The 17557-nt window shown below is 41.8% G+C and overlaps 1 protein-coding gene across 2 annotated transcripts in view; it reads right to left on the bottom strand.

The window, feature by feature from the left end:
• LOC117349026 (protein clarinet-like) overlaps positions 1-17557 on the bottom strand; it is a 404996-nt gene that overhangs the window by 51855 nt on the left and 335584 nt on the right. Inside the window, exon 10 of one of the 2 annotated variants that reach the window (XM_033921891.1) lies at positions 15322-15467. The exons of the other annotated variant lie outside the window; for it this stretch is intronic. Within the exon in view, the coding sequence (XP_033777782.1) occupies positions 15322-15467 (146 nt within the window). The remainder of the gene's footprint in view (positions 1-15321; positions 15468-17557) is intronic. 2 annotated transcript variants of the gene reach the window in all.

The raw sequence follows: 17557 nt of genomic DNA, 5'->3' as shown, positions 1-17557 counted from the left end.
GAATGCTCAGGTCGAGATTGTCAAAAAGACTGAGCAGGCTTGGTGGCAGCAGGAGTCTGAGACTTTTTGTTGTCGCTGTTGTTGAGTGAGGACGACGAGGAGGAGGTCTGTAAAAAGCAGGAGTCGTTTTCTGAGGATAACGACGTGGAGTCTGCTTGAAAACCTCTAGTTGGTGCAGGTTTCGATTTTGGACGAATGAGATGAAGCAAAAGAGCGTTCATGTTCTGAAAGACGCTTGGTAGCCGCTTCAATAGAGTCATCAAATAACTCATTTCCTTGACAAGGAAGATTAGCCAATCTATCTTGAAGGTTAGGATCCATGTCCACAATACGCAACCATGCTAAAACGACGCATGGCTACAGCAAAGGCAGATAACTCGAGATGAGAGTTCGAATGCATCATATGAAGCTTGTAGCATGAATAGTCGCAACTGAGAAAGAGTCTTAAGGATGAGTTTAAAATTCTGAGAGACGAGTAGTAGAGATATCCGGGTAAAAAGATGGTAAAATCTTCAGAAAATGATTGAAGTAGGATGTAAAATATATAGCTATAATTAAGAACTCTATTTGCCATCATAGAGTTCTGATATAAACGACGTCCAAACTATATCCATGGTACGACCCTCTCTTCCCTGGAGGAACTGAAGCATAAATTTTTGAAGGATGTGCTTTTTTTAAAGATGATTCTACTACCAGGGATTGATGAGAAAGTTGAGACTTTTCATAACCTTTGCATGGAACAGTTCTATAACGGGACTCCAATTTAGATGGAATGGCAGTGATTGAATAAGGAGTCTCCATATTACGAGTAAATGTCTGTTTCAGAACAGGTGTCATAGGCAATCTGAGGGACTCTTTTGGTGGATGAGGCAGCTCCATATCTGCTAAGTATTCAGGAGTATACTTAGAGTCTGAATGAAGGTCCAATTTGAGAGCTTGACCCATATCAAAAATAAACTTTGCAAAAGAAATGGATTTAGGATCAGATGTTTCTTCAGGCGAGACACTGCGAGATTTAGGAACAGCTGAGTAGGATGGAGAAGCCTCTCTAGAGTATGGAGAAAGTGGTTCTGAGTCCAGACGTAAAGTCATAGAAGAAGCCGTACTGTGAGGCGGAGTAAGAGAATGTTTCCTCTTTAGGCTTCTGGAAGGAGAAGTACCAGGTGTACGTGGCACAGAATGTGTCGAGATGTGAGGTGAACTGTCTCGACGTGAGTGCTTCGACGGTGATATCTTCGGTCGAGAAGGGCTTCGAGTCGATGCTCGATGGTGTCGAGATCTATATTTCTGCTTCGAAGAATGAGGCAGAGAAGTCTCAGTATCCAAGGTCGAAGACTCCTTCCGAAGCTTGGAAGCAATAGGTCTCGAATGCTTCGACCGGTGCTTCGGAGGAGGTGAGTCTGGAGAAGAAGAATCCGATGAAGAAACTGTCTTCGGTGTCCTTGATCGGCCTCGGGACACTGGAAGCTTCGGTTGAGTGACAGGCTGATCAGTCCGAGGCAAGGTCGAGGACGGGACCAATTGAGCCACTAAGGAGGAAATCTGAGTGGTGAGTATAGATTTCAGCATGTCCATCCAGCATCGGCACCGAGACAGAAGAATCTGACCTCGTAGGTGCAGCAGTACGCTCCGAAGAGGGCGACCTCGAAGGTGAGAATTCCCTTATCTTGGAGGTATGCTTAGACGAAGGACGTGTCGAGGACTCTGGTGCTTCTTGGGTATGGTACCTGAAAGAGAACCCGGAGACTTACCCCCCGTAGAAGACTTCGTGGATGGTATTGTCTTCGAGGGAACCGAAGCAGGTAAGGTCGAGGCCTTCGAGGACCGAAGTTTCCAGCCGGAGTCTGGGTCGAGGCCTTCGAGACCACAGGTGTCGATGTACGTCGGAGTCGAAGCCTATCGAGACCGGGGCAGCCGCCGAGGTCGAGGTCAAATCCGAAGGTTGCTCCATGCCAAAAAGTTGAAAAAACTGAGCACACCGGCGCCGAAAAGCTCGTGGAGTAAGGGTGAAGCAACGATGACAGTCTTCTGGGGAATGAGTGGAACCCAGACACTGTAAACAACGGCAGTGGGGATCGGTGACCGAAATCACACGATTACACTGGCGACAACGTTTAAACCCGGTAAGAGGCCGGGACATGGAAAAAATAAAGTCCGTGTTGAACGAAAGAGCGAATGGGCCTAGGCCCAAAGCTCACCGGCCGGACAAAAATAAAAGAAAAAGTTTTTTTTTTTTTTATATATATAAGAAAAACCGAAAAAGAAGAGCACAGCGACCGAACTTAACTAAAGAAAAGAAAAGAAACAGCCGCGGTGAAGAGAAGACAATGCTGCAGAGATAGAAAACGTGTCTTCTTGTCTCCGCGGAATTAAACGAACTGAGGATCCTCTCAGGAGATGCGCCCCCTAGTTCGGGCGGGAAGGCACGCGCGCATGCGCGGTGCAGTGCTCGAAAGATTGAGATCTTCAAGCAAGTTTGCTTTCGAGGCTGTCCGCTGAGGGGGCTCCGTCGGTGACGTCACCCCATGTGTGGGAATATGCTGCCTGCTTGTCCTGGGATAATGTTTATTTCGTGGAATCGTAGTGTGTAGCATGGTACTACGGTTGTATAACTGTATTTGTTTATTATATTGCAACCAGATATAACTCTTAAAATGTCTAAACTGTGAATGGTGAAAAGTGTAAAATGCAAGAGAGCTGCAACAGCTTTTAGGTCTGAATGGCTTGAAGAAAATTGTTGAAACGGAGACACCGGAATCTCGAAATACAATGCGTGTTCGACTGTGAAATATTTACCTATGACAAAGACGATGGAGTTGTGTGTTGTTATTGTCAAGATACCAAAGCAATTGGAAAATTCTCTACTGGAAAAATATGGGATGATGTTTGGAAACTGGACTTTCTGAAACGCCATCTATCAAGTAAATCTCATACTGACAGTATTAGGAAACTCAGAAGTAAAAATCCGAATTGAAGAGGGGGACTGGTTAACATGTTGCTTGAATGCCCAACCAAAAAAGAAAACAAGGAAATTAGTAATGAACGGAAGCGTTCCAGTCCTGATGAAATTAAGGTTCTTGTCAACAGTGTTGTGCTGGCCATTAAGATGAATATCTCAATGCTCTCTGTTCAAGATATCAATGCAAAAACTATGGGTTTGAATTTCTTGGAATTATCAATGGCATCGTGCAAGATGATCGTATGGCAGATATTAAATTAGCAATTTATCATACGTTAACTGTTGATGAAAGCACAGACATTTCTGTCAACAAGTACTTAATACTCTACTTTAAGTATCGGCCAGTCAATTCAAATGAGTATAGGACATCATTTGGTGGGATGCTACAGTTGGAAGCATGTAATGCTACATCAATAGTAACAGCAATTAGGGAATTATATAGGAAACATGAACTTGACCTGAATAAAATGGTTATGTTCACCTCTGATGGTGCCTCTGTTATGTTGGGCAAAATAGATGGTGTTGCAGCAAAGCTGAGAAAAGACATTCCACATTTAGTGCAGCAACATTGTGTTGCACATCGGGAAGATTTGGGACTTTCTGATTCATGGAAAGAAGTAAAATTGATGAAAGAAGTAGAAACTGTAATGAGAACTGTGTACACGGTATTCTGTCGGTCTTCTACTAAATGATGCAAATTTCAAGAAATAGCAGATGCATCTGAATGTGAATCAATTGCTTTCAGACCTCTGAATGAAGTGCGCTGGTTATCTAGGCACTTTGCACTTAAAGCAATTATTCAAAATTATGAACTCCTGTTAAAATATTTTGAAGAAGATAAAGATAATGACCCTATTGCAAAGTACTGCTATAAGAAGCTGAACAGTGAACAATTTCATATTACACTTGAAGTTTTGAATGATGTCTTATCAGAACTAGCTTCCTTAACCATGGCATTTCAAAAACATGATTTGACACCATTGGAAGCTTATCATCTTGCACAGGGTAAATTGAACAAACTTCGAATGCAATACTTAGGAGACAAGGTTAAGTGGAGTGATAAAGTCAACAGTCTTCTTGACAACAGGATGAGGTCTGGAGAAAAAGTTTCAGTGGATACTAATTCCATATTAACCTTCATCAACATCCTATGTTTGCATCTGGGTGAAAGATTTCCTGAAAATGAAGTTGAGGAATGGTCTGCTTTTGACTATACAGCAATATCACAATGTGACTTTGACTTCGGAAATGGACATATCAGATCTCTTTGTTTAAAGTATAAACAATTTCTTCCGGAAGAAAGTGTTATTATTCAGCAATACAATGACTTTAAATTCCTTGTTGCAGAAAAAATCAAAAGCAATCTGATAAACAGCTTTCCAGATAAGATGAAATTTGCATTTCAGAATGATCAATTTGCAGATTTAGGAAAATTGATGGACATTGGTGCCACATTCTTAGCATCTAGTTCAGATTGTGAGCGTGGTTTTAGTCTAATGAATTTGAAGACTAAACAAAGGAATCGTTTACATTTAGAGCATTTGGAAATGCTGATGCGTGTTAAGAGTCACCTTCAAGATGGAGGCTCAACAGATCTTGACAGAATTTATTCGGACTGGATAAATATGAAGGATTGCAGGGAAAAACTTTGAAAACTAAATTGCTGTTATTTTCTAAATTTTAAGTATAAGGTACTTATTTATAGGTAGTGCTCAATGAAACATTTCAATGAAACAAAATTTATGTTTATTGAAATGAGACTTTATGTTACATAAAGTGTAACTAACATAAAATGTAACTAAAATTACATTGTGTTTTCGTTAATTCAGACTAAACTCAAAGACCTGTCCATAAATGCCCATAACTGAACTCTGGGCCCTCTGGCAATCATTTTTATAGCGCACACAAATTTAGTTTTTCTTTAAAATTCTCACAGATGAAATTTTTTGCGCACACAGCCTATGAAAAATTAGAGGGAACATTGGTCATGACAGTATATAGCAGTTATAGTACCCTGTTCTAACATGGGGAACGAGGGTTTAGTCTCCAAACATTAATAAAAAAGGTATTAAAATTAGTCCAATAGAAAGATTTCACCTTATTTCCATTATTTATTAACGTTTATTAACACAGCTACCAGGCAGGAGAGGGGAGATATGATAGAGATGTTTAAATACCTACATAATGTAAATTTGCATGAGCTGAGTCTCTTTAATTTGAAAGGAATCTCTGCAATGAGAGGGCATAGGATGAAGTTAAGAGGTGATAGGCTACGGAATAATCTAAGGAAATACTTTTTTACAGAAAGGGTGGTAGATGTATGGAAAAGTCTCCCAGAAGAGACTGTGTCTGAATTGAAAAGGGCCTGGGATAGGCACGTGGGATCTCTCAGAGAGAGAGATAATGGTTACTGCGGATGGGCAGACTAGATGGGCCATTTGGCCTTTATCTGCTATCATGTTTCTATTACTTTATCTTAAACTAAAAATAAAAATAATTTTTCTACCTTTGTTGTCTGGTCATTTACTTTTTCTAAATATGTTGGTCCAAGTCTCTGGTTTCTGCTTTCCTCTTAACTCTCTTGCCAAGATTTCCTATCAATTTCTCATTTTCCTCATCTTTTTTTTTTCCACTCATCTTTCTTCAATTTATTTTTCTGCCTCTGTCCAGATTTAATTCTTTCCTACTATACAATCTACAGTTTCCCTTATATTTGTTTACTGTGTCTTCCTACAGCTTGTCATTCCCTCACTCTGGCTCTGCTATTCACTTCCTCTTATTTCCCAGTCCCTAACTCTATCTCTTTTGTCTCCTCCATCCAGCATTTGATTTTGTCTCCCATTTCTATCTAGCATCTGCCCCCCTCTTTCTCCCCTTCCACCCAGCGCCTGCCTCCTCTCCTCCCTTCCATTCGGTGTCTGCCTTCTGCTTCCTCTCTCCCCTTCACATCCAGCATCTGCCCTATTTCCCCCTTACAATATCTGGTCTCTTTCTTCCCCCTCCCACCTCCTGCATCTGTAACCCCTCTCTCCCCCTACATCAGCATCTGATCCCTTTCTTCTCTCTTCACATCCAGCATCAGTCCTCCCTTTCCCTCTCATCCAGTGTCTGTCCCCCTCCCCCTACATCTAGTGTCTATGCCCCCTCTCCCCCTACATCCAGTAACTGCCCCTTTTCTTCCTCCTCCCACTTCCAGCATCTGTCTTCCTTCTGTCCCCTTTCTTTCCCCTCCTACATCCAGCATCTGTCCTCTTTCCCCCTTTCTTCCCCCCCATATCTCCACATCCCTCTCATCCAGCATCTATTCCCTATCCTCTTCCCCCATCCACCTTCTGGCATCTACCCCTATATCTGGAGTTTTCCCCCTTTCTCTACCCTCCAGCATTCAGTGTATACCCTCTCTCTCCCAATCGACACCCCCACCCTTACTGCTACTGCTGCTGTTTCAAACCAACCACAGCAGCAGTGGTAAAACAAAGAAAAGGAGACTGCGGACCTCAGTGTTCAATCGCACAGCTGTGGACCTCAGTGTTCAATCTCATGGCTGCCTACCCCCTCCCTATGACATCATTTCCTGTTCCTGGGCACAGGGCCAGCAGTCGAAGGTAGGAACTGTGTGGCACTGCAATCTTCTCTTCTTTGTCCAGCAGCAGCAGCATGTTGAATGGGATATCCTGGTGGCCTTCCCTTTTTGTATTTTTGGGAATGCCACAATACCTGTGGCTTCACCCATTCCGATGCCTTTGGCATAAGGGAATCCTTCACATGCTCATCTTCCAATGTGGTATATATTATTCATTGCAAAAAAATGTAAAAAATTGTGCTACATTGGAGAAATAAGCCAGATGCTATAAACTAGGATTGATTTACACAGATATCATATTAAAAACTGCAATGCCAACCAGGATATCACCTCTGTGGGACAACACTTCAATAAATCAGAACATTGCATTATGGAAGATTAGGTTCTTACCTCAGTAATCTTCTTTCTAAGAATTAGGATTCTGTACTGAAGCTGTTGTCCTCCTTTTGTCTCAGACTTTGCAGAAGAGTGTCACTCACATCTTTCAATTCCTCCCTTTCGCCAGTAGAGACTAGCTCCATCTTCAGTTAGTACCAAATCAGTCAAACTCCACTGAAACAGAAGAAAAGAGGAGAGGCACAGGGAACTTCCTCAGAAACAACATACATTTCTGTTCTGCTCTGTAACTCATGAAAAAGAATAATAATCAACATGAACTCGTAACTTAGGAGTATCCAGGACCCAACCTGCTGTGTGCAACTAGCACTTTCTCATAAGAAACCTCAAGGTTCTATTCTTGTTTGCTTTTGTTTTCACATGCTCCTTCAAATGAGAGAAAAAGAAGTTCCGTGGCAGACTCCAGCAATGTCCGAGGCAGCAAACAGGTGAATTGTAAGTCTGCACAGGGTGGGTCATACAGAATCCTATGTCTTATAACAGAAAGATGACTACCGAGGTAAGAACCTAATCTTCCATTCTGTTGCTAAGACATAGGATTCTCTAATGAAGCTGATATACTAAAGCAGTGACAGACGTCTAGGGAGGGACAGATGAGACTGCTTGCAGCACAGAGGACCCAAATGCAGCATCCTCTCGTGCTGCTACATCCACTCTGTAGAACCTTGTAAAGGTATGGAGAGTAGACCAATTAGCTGCCCTACAGATCTCATTGGGTGGAATAGCCTAGGACTCTATCTCATCAGAACCTACACTACACCAAGCTAATGACCTATCACTGAGACTCCATATGCTCCACCAACAATTAACCCTTGGAACCTACATTTTACCAATCTGTCTATTACCTACTTCAGCACCATTCAAAAACTGATCAATTCCTAACCTCCTTAGAACTGTATCTTCTCCTATTCAGTTTGTAATACACCAATTTATATACAAATAATTTTCATATTTTAAGTTGCCTTGAATCTGTTTTGGACATATTGCGACTCAGAAATTCCAGATTAGATTAGACTCTGCCCAAGAGGCAGCAACACTCTTAGTCGAATATGATGTGAGAGAGATAGGTGGCTGTTTGCCTTAAGCAATATAGGAAGAAGAAATTGCCATGCAAATCAATCTGGTAATCGAAGCCTTGGAAGCTAGTCTGCCTCATCTTGACTGCTCAGCACAAAAAGATGGTCAGAAAGACATGAATCATTGGTCCTTTCCAGGTAGTGATATTTTGTCCTGTTTAGCTGAACCCGTAGGATGAAAAGCGGGCAAACAAACCTCTTGGTTGATATGAAAAGCTGACACCACCTTCCGTAGAAAGGAAGGTACCAGCCACAGTGAAACACCAGCTTCTGTAAACCTGAAGAAAGGCTCTCATCAGGAGAGAGCCTATAAATCTGAAATTCACCTTGCACAGATTATGGCCACTAGAAATGTCATCTTGACAGTAAGGTCCAAAAGTGACGTGTCTTGCAGAGGATTATATGAGGGCTGAAAGAGGCCCTTCTAAACAATATTAAGATCCCAAGATGGAAACTTCTGGTGCAATGAAAGATGCAATCTGAACACCCCCTCTCAAATGTCTTCAGCTTGAATCCCTTATGAAGGAAGTAAAGGAACTGAGAGAGGAGGTGGCAATACTGAGAAGTTTCCTTGAGAATAAGAGGTGCATCAATGAAATGGTTCATAAGAGGAGGTGGTAAGGTTGAAAATCATTTGTGACAACAAGAAACACATCAATGAGATTTTTCATTATGCATCTCTAAGAGAGGGAAAGAAAAAACTGTGTTCAAAGGGGACAACTGGACCTAGATCACCAGATCCTGCAGAATTGAAATCACAACTTAAACAACTCTCATACAGAAGAACCGGTATGAAGCCTTGGAAGTGGATAAGCTGAAAACATTCCAGAAACAGGAAAAAATGAAGCTCAACATCTCCAAAATTGTCAGATCAGTGACTATTAGGAAGCAGAGGGTAATGGTGAATTGATGACTGCATTCTGAGGCATCTATCTGTTGACCCAATATAATATCCCAGGAGACATGCTGTCTGCCTGGTGCCCAGATTTGAATCATTACAGAGAGTTTGCCAAGATTCATCAAGCCAAATAACTACCATCTGATGCTGTTCATCGATATTGGCACAAATGATTCTGCTAGGTATCCCACCAAACATTTCAAAAGTGACCTTGTGGCTCTGGGAGATATGGTGAAGCAAATGAGTGTGTAGGTGTTTTCATCAATCCTCTTTACCATAGCAGAAAAGCTCACATCCTGGAGATGAATGTGTAGCTGTGCAGATGTTATCAATGTGAGTGCTTTGGCTTCCTACAGCATGAGATGATTTTCCAAGAGCTATTGACAGTTGTCTGAGTCTCGCCATGTCTATGTAGGTAGAACCAACATTTCAGCCATCATGCTATGGTTTTCTTCCAGCAAATTGTGATGGAGTAGAGTTGCTATCATCCCAATCACCGCTGAGAGAAAGCTGCATGGAGAAGCCCTACGGTAAAACCTGCTGGGTATAGGCTCTTCCCAGCAAGCCAAGAAAGCAAGCTCATTTGCATATTGAATCAAGTTGGAACAGATCTCAACTCAAGAAAAACAGGAGCTTGCAGACAAGACCTGGAGCACAGAAAGACAAGTGAGAAAGAGTTCCTAGCAATAGAAACTCTTGAACTCCTAAGAACAACCCTTGGGGGGATTCATGCTGATACCCACCTAAAAGCTAGTAAGCTCAAACCTGAATTGAGCGGTGACCAACAGATCCGCGAGGACCAAGATACCGGAAGAGATCCAAGTAACTGCAAGTGACCAGTGGTGACCCAAAGAAACACAAGTGACAGGTAGTGACTGGAAGAGACCAGAGACGCCTGAGTGACTAGGCAGCATTCTCTCCCAACAGCAACAAAGTGACCACTTGACACAAATGAACTTGACATCAGTGTCAGTCAAAATGATAGAAACTATTATAAAGAACAAACAGATCAATATTCAGCCTGCAGTGATAAGCATTTTTGCTACAGGTAGAATTAACCCCTGATATTCAATGCTGGGTAATGTCTGGCTACCAGCATTGAATATCCATAGCTAATTCATCAAATCCTAGCCTCTATAGCAAGCATGTCAAACTCAGCCCACAACAAACATCTGTGCGGCTCAGCCAATATAATCCAATAAATCATAACTAGAGTTGCGAAATTTCTCCCGCAATCCATCGGCACTGAGCAGTCGCCTATCTAAACCAGTCAAAAACAACAATACAACTTACGAGTATAACGAATTGCTTATTCTTATTAAGTACTATAATGTAGATGCCTTTGGTACCTGAGACAAGTTTGCATCTCTAGTCATAATGCACCATTTCCCTCCAGTAATATTAGCAGGGAATCAGATGATGATAATATCTACCATCTGATAAACACTTTCACAAAAAAGATTTGTGATGTCTGGTGGATACCCACAGCACCGTTGAGGCTTAATGTACAATTTAAAGAAACAGAGGAAAAAGCCTCAGATTGAGGCCCTCCTACCGCCACAAAGGGTAGTTAAAGGGGGTTAGGTGTTTAACCTCACTGGCGGTGGGAGGACCTCAGTTTGAGGCTTTTTCCTCTGCTTCTTTAAATTGTACATTAAGCCTCAACGGTGCTGTGGGTATCCACCAGACATCACACATCTTTTTTGTGAAAGTGTTTATCAGATTTATTGGGTTTTCACAATATCTGAGTTTTTTTGGCTTGATAATATCTACCATGCCATTAGTCTTGTATTGACTTGCTTGGTGCGCCTAACAGGAAATATTTCGCCTTTGGAGTACAATAAAAATACAAGTGTAGGTTTATTTAAGTTACACTTATTAATTTGTGCAATTATTCTGTGTCTGGTAAGTTAATATTTAAGAAAAGATATTGGTTTTTATTGAAATGTTTTCTTTGTGTTATTTCAGCTCTTTGAATTCAGTATGTCTTTATCGAAACCAAGTGGTAGTAAAATTAAAAATTACTAATGAACATCAAAATTTCCAAGAAAAGTAGGAATTAGAGTATTTTTGCTATAAAATAAAAGAAAAAATAATTTGCTTGATATGTAATAATGCTATTAGTATGCCAAAGTTATATAACATTAAACGGCACTATGAACAGTATAAATCAAAATATGACAATTACGAAGGATTAATGAAACAAGAAAAGTTTAAAGAGCTCAAGTTGGGACTGAAAAAAACAACAGTTCATGTTTACTAAAGTATCACAAGAAAGTGAAACGGCGGTGCATGCAAGCTACACCTTGTCGGAGTTGATAGCTAAACACTCAAAACCTTTTACCGAAGGTGATTTCATCAAGGAATGTCTAATTAAAGCTGCAGAAATTGTCCTGGAAGTGTGAAGGTTTTTCAAACAATCTCTTTGTCTCGAAATATAGTTGCAGAAAGAATTACTGATTTGGCCAGCAATTTAAGTGATTTAATTTAAGAACAAAGCAAAATCATCTAGTTTCTAAGTTTTTTTCCATTGGCTGTGACGAGAGTATGGACACTGGGGGTGGAGCTCAATTAGCTGTGTTTCTTCGTGCTTCCATGGCACTACAACAGGACACAAAATATTTCATTGTGTTTATGAACTTCTGCAAAAATACAATTTACCTCTGTCAAAACTAGCTTCTGTAGCTGTACTAATTTGTAATGCCATTGTTTCCATTCATTTTTCATATATACGCACAATATAATCTTATTAACAATACATAATGGTTAACCACAAAATTAAACTACACTGTATGCTTCTCAACATTCATTCCTACCAGAACACCTAGCCTTGGTCACACATGCAGAACACAGATAACCGCTATGCAAACACAGGACCACAAACTAACCCCACCTTTTACAAAACCGTGGTGCAATTTTTAGCACTGGTCATGGCAGTAACAGCTCCAATGCTCATAGGAATTCTATTAGTGTGGGAGCTGTTACCGCCACGACCGGTGCAAAAAACCTTGCTACGGTTTTATAAAAGTAGAGGTGAAAGAACTAATATACACAAATGAAACCTTAAGATGCCAGACTCTACATGCCTGTTTTAGGTATGTGCGATGCACAAATGTTAGATTAGATTACATTATAACACCAGAGAAATAGAAAAAAAAAACCCAATTATTTTCTTCCTGAACAGTGCAAGATATAGACAGCTGATATAAATTCTCAAAACTGACACATTTCAATTAAATTGAAAATAAAATCATATTCCCTAACTTTGTTGTCTGGTGATTTGATTTTTCTATCATCTTTTTCCAGTTTTTGGTTGTACTTCCTTCAGTCTGTGCTCTGTATTTCTAGGGCCTTCTTATCCATTTGCTGTTTTTCTCTCCATCTTCACTTTCTGCCCTACATCCATCTTTGGTATTAACTTTTAACATTCAATTTTCTTCCATTTTTTTGCTTGCTTCTCAAAATCTACTTTTCCATGTCTTCCCTTCCCATCTCTCAATGTGTACCATCTTCTCTCTCTTTCTTTACCCCTATTCCCATATATCCATAAGAAGCATTTCTTTTATTTCTCTTCCCTGCCATAACCATTACTGTGCACCATCTTCTCCCTCTCTCTATCCACTTCTCCTCCATCCCTGTGCACCATCTCCTCCCTCTCTCATTGTCTGACATATCTGTCTCCCCCTTTCCCCCCTCCTATGGTCTGGCATCTCTTTTCTCCACTCCTCTTCCCATGGTCTAACATCTCTCTCCTTCTCTTTCCTCCTTCCCTGGTCTGGCATCTCTCTCTCCCCTCCTCCTCTTCCCTGGTCTGGCATCTTTCTCTCCTTCCCCTTCCAGTGGTTTGACAACTCTCCCTCTCCTTCCTTCACCCTTCTCCAGAATCTGACATCGCTCCCTTCTTTGAGTTATCTCTCCTTCTTCCCAGTGTAACATTTCTCCTTCCCTCGTCTCCACCACTATCATGTCCAACAATTCTCCCTCTTTCTTCCTTTCCCCATGTATAACATCTCTCTTTCCCTCCCACTCCATGCACTTATGTGCAACAATTCTCTTTTTCTCTTCCTCCCCCACTGGCAGCATCTCTTTCCCACCATTCTCAGTACCCCATCCATGCAGCATCAGTTCTTTCTAACCTTTCAGCCCATGCAGAGTCTGTAATTCCCAACCCCTTCCCAGTCTGTGCAGCATCTGTCCTTCCCAACCCCCTCCCAGCCCATGCAACATCTGTCCTGCCTTCCCAACCCCCAGCCCATGGCGTATAGCGTATGTTCTTCTTCTCCCCCCCCCTCCCAGCGGGACCTTGCGGCATGACATCTCTCTTCAGCTCCCGACTCCCCCACACTCCTCCCTGGTCGCTGTTATTTTAAATTTTCAGGCAGCCGCAGCATCAACAAGTTCAGTCTTCTGCCTTCGGCCTGCCCCAGAAACTTTAATTCAGCAGCAGCCCATCTATGCGGGAACAGGAATTCAATGCTGAATGAAGACTTCCAAGGCAGGCAGAAGGCCGAACTCATTGAATCTGCAACACAGCTGCCCAAAGATTTAAAATAACAGCGACTGGGGAGGAAGTATGGGGGAATTGGAAGGTGAAGAGAGATGTCGTGCTGCAGGGTCCCGCTGGGAGGGGGGGTGGAGGATGGAAAGAATAACATGCCACATGCTGAAAATTTAAAATTAGAGCAGCTAAAAGAGGAGGTAGATGCAGGAGCAGAGCCACCAATTTTGGGGAGACCATGGCCCCTGTGCCCCCCCTCTCCGTTCCAATGCCTATGCACAGGGTTATCAGATGTCTGGAAATATCTTAACATGTCCTCTTTTTAGAGGACTGTCCAGATACCCAGACGGGTTCCTGGGACAGGGCTACGTGTTCTTTTTTAATGAAGAAATCTGCTAACCCTAGGTTTACAACAGTGGTATAGCCACAGGTGGGCTAGGGCCCACCCACTTTGGGCTTAGGCCCAACCAAAATCAGTGCTCCTATGGTGTGGCTGGCAGGAATCTGAAAGCCCCACCAGCCAAAGATCTCCCCACTAGAAGAAGGAACACTTGCATCCTATGCATCTCTCATACATGCTCAGTTTATATATATGTGTGGAGGCTAGCCTTGTCCATGTTTCCAAGTTTATTAATAATTTAATTTAATATATTGACCATCAACGTGTTTCTGAAAGTTAAAAATATATATTAAAAAAAGTAAATATATAATGGGGAACAAGGAAATTTAAACAAAATAAGGACAAAGACATTGACATAACTGGACATGGGAGGAACTGAGAGAGAGGAGGGTTGTTAATTATATCATAAAAAAAGATAAAAGTAAATAAAGGTACGAGGGGTGGGGAAAGACAGCATGGAATGGATGTTGCTTCATAAAAGCGGTTTTTTAAATAAAAAGTATGCTACAGTTGAAGAAGTGTTTTATCTTGTACTTTGGAATGCATCTTTGAATAAGAAGTTTTGAGTTTGGTTTTGAATTTATTGAGAGAATTTTCATGACGGAGATGAGATGGTATGGCATTCCAGAGTATAGGGGCTGTTGCAGAAAGATTGTATTTCTAGTATAATAGAGCTCTTTGGAGGAATGGTTAGTAAGTTCTGGTCTGCTGATCTGAGGGCCCTAGTTGAAGAGTAGAGGATGATGTATTTATCAAGAAATACTGGAGAGCACGTATGTTTTATTTTAAAGGCAAGCAGAAGAATTTTGTATGTGGTGTGATGTGACATAGGTAACCAGTGTGCTTGACGGAGGAGAGGAGTGACATGGTCATATTTTCTAGCTTTGTGTATTAGTTTGATGGCTGTATTTTGGATAAGCTGCAGATGACATGTTTTCTTTTGAGTGATCCTATGATATAAAGAATTGCAGTAGTTGAGATGAGAGATGATTAGTGAATGAATTAGGATTTCGATAGAAGTGGTTTCCAGAACAGAGGTTAAAGAATGGATGAGACGAAGTTTGTAGAAACATTTTCTTGTGACAGAGCTGATTTGATTGTGGTATGACAAATCTTTATCTAGGATGACTCCTAGGATGACTTACAAGTTATTCCACACTTTTTCTGACACTTTTCATTTCATTTCATATCATTGAAATAAAAAGTGTCAAGAAAAGTGGGATAACTAGTAAGTTTTATGGCTGCACGTCATTCTTTTCTTGGTTAGGCTGAGAACTTTGCAGCGGCCCCTCGAATTTAGCTTTCAGACAGATTGAGAATGGAATGGACAAACCAATAGACAGATGTACATTGGTTTTCAACATTCCATATAATGGAAATATAAAAATGAAGCTGTCTAAGGGAGGTATCACACAGATTTGACAATGTCAACATGCCCATGAATCCACCCCTTTCTGCAGTTTAACTAGTGTTATGCAATGCACAGAAATTGATACTCTTCTTGGTCTCACCATGAACAGCTGAGGGTCAGCGCTAACCTCCTCGAAGCAGAAGGCTATGTTGTTCAGTAGGGCTTCATCTTCAGGACAGACCACAGACTTTTTCACTCTCGTCTGCACATCCACCAAGTTTATACTGGAAGATGAGGGTCTCTTTTCTAACAAAACAAACATGTGTACATGAAAAGTAAACACTATTCCATCATCAGAATCATCTATGTGTTCCATATTGCAACATCTACTCAGTTTCAATAGGTACACTCACTGCATCTCTTATACCTGAGTAGTAACATAGGGCTGGATTTTTATTAGTGACATACTAAGGGCAGGGCGGTGGGTGTAGTCATCCCCGGGTGCTAGTAGTAAAGGGGTGCACGGAGAAGCTGCTGGACTGCAATCCTTATGTGCATGGCCATTGGATCCATTGACCGTCCGACCTGCCCTTTCTGATGTCAACTTCCTGTTCCAAGGCAGGGGACCAGCAAAGCCAACAGCTGCACGTGTACAGACTATAGCCTCTCAACTTCACACATTCTCCCCCTAACACACACACTGCCTGGAGGAGGAGAGGTATGTTTTTCTCAGAGGAGGGGGTGCCAGGTACCAGTGGCATAGTAAAGGGAGAGGGGGCAAGAAGGAAGGTCTGCCCCAGGCGCCATGTTGGTGGGGGGCGCCAGCACCCCTCCTCCTTTCTGCCCTCTCTGCCTCTTCCCACTCATCCCCTCACTAGGCGTGCGCACCTTCCCTTCCCCTGTACATAAGAACATAAGAAGCGCCATCTCCGGAACAGACCCTAGGTCCTTCAAGTCCGGCGATCTGCACACGCGGTGGCCCCGCCAGGTGTACCCTGGCATAGTTTTAGTCCCCATATCGCTCTAAGCTTCTCGTAAAGAGAAGTGCATCTAGCTTACCCTTACCCATGTCACTTCATGCCACTCATAAGGAGATGTACATCTAACTTACTCTTAAATCCTAGAATATTGGATTCCGCAATTACCTCTTCTGGGAGAGCATTCCAGGTGTCCACCACTCGTTGCATGAAGCAGAACTTCCTGATATTTGTCCTGAACTTTTCCCCCCTTAGCTTCAGCCCATGTCCTCTTGTCCGTGCCACATTGGACATTGTAAATAATGTTTTTTCCTGCTCTATTTTGTTGATACGTCTAGTTGTTCACCGCCACAAGCAACAACATCAATGTATTCCTCATGACCACGTCAGCTCTCCTGCTGATGTCACTTCCGGGTGCCATACATAGGAAATGACGTCAGAGGGAGAGCTGCTAGGGTCACAAAGAGCACATTGAAGTTGTTACTCGTGACGGTGAACAAGTAGAGGTACAGGGGAAGGGAAGAGGGTGCGCATGGCAGGTGGGATCGAGGAAGGAGCAGGGGAAGGTGGAGATGAGGGCAGGGGAGGGGCACCTCCCACCCTTACTACACCACTGATTTTTATCCAGCATGTTTACCAGATTGAGTTAAGTGATGCTGCTTAACTTCATCTGTATATAAAAACTAAGCTGCCAATTTTAGAAGCGTCGTTTACATTTTGAACATTCACCTACTGGCACTTGAAAGTCTATTATAGATAGATATCTAGGTTCCAATTTTATAAAGCTGGGTATGAATACCTGAAACTGAAGAATGTCCAAATCACAAGGGGGTATATTCTGGACCTGTTTTGGACAGAACTAGGTCAGGCCCAAAATGTAGACGCTTATTCCCTGATTCAGAAGGGGAATGGACATATGTATCCAAAAAGATGGACGTTAGAAGTTAGACCTGCTATCCAGTATGTCCAGGTTTCAGAAAAGTGCTTCCATTGAGCAGCGCTGCACTGGAAGTATTAGAGATCATCTCTTTCATACCCCTCAAAAGTGAAACTGACAAGGGATACTGGCCTCTGTGGCAGCTTTCAGAGAAATAGATGTCTATGTTTCTAAAATGTCTGACATACAGTAACTGTTTACGTTCCCCAGCACATAAATATTTATGTTGCTGCTTCATACCATAGACATTCATATGCTACCACAGAGACATTTAAGTTCCTTTGCTAGTCTGTTAATATTTTAGATATCTATTTTTCTACAATGATTTTCATGCTGCATATCACCACCACATTAATATCCATTTTACCATGTAATTTAGAACAGGGTCTATGTCAGTAGATCCTGCACTAAGATACTAAAAGAACCTTCAGACATCCTGATTTGGATGTCTGAATTCAGATTTGGATGTCCTTTCTAAAATG

Source organism: Geotrypetes seraphini, chromosome 1 (genome assembly GCF_902459505.1).
Source record: "Geotrypetes seraphini chromosome 1, aGeoSer1.1, whole genome shotgun sequence".
Lineage (NCBI taxonomy): Eukaryota > Metazoa > Chordata > Amphibia > Gymnophiona > Dermophiidae > Geotrypetes > Geotrypetes seraphini.
The sequence above is the reverse complement of the archived record's forward strand: the minus strand, read 5'-3'. Positions and strand labels throughout refer to the sequence as shown.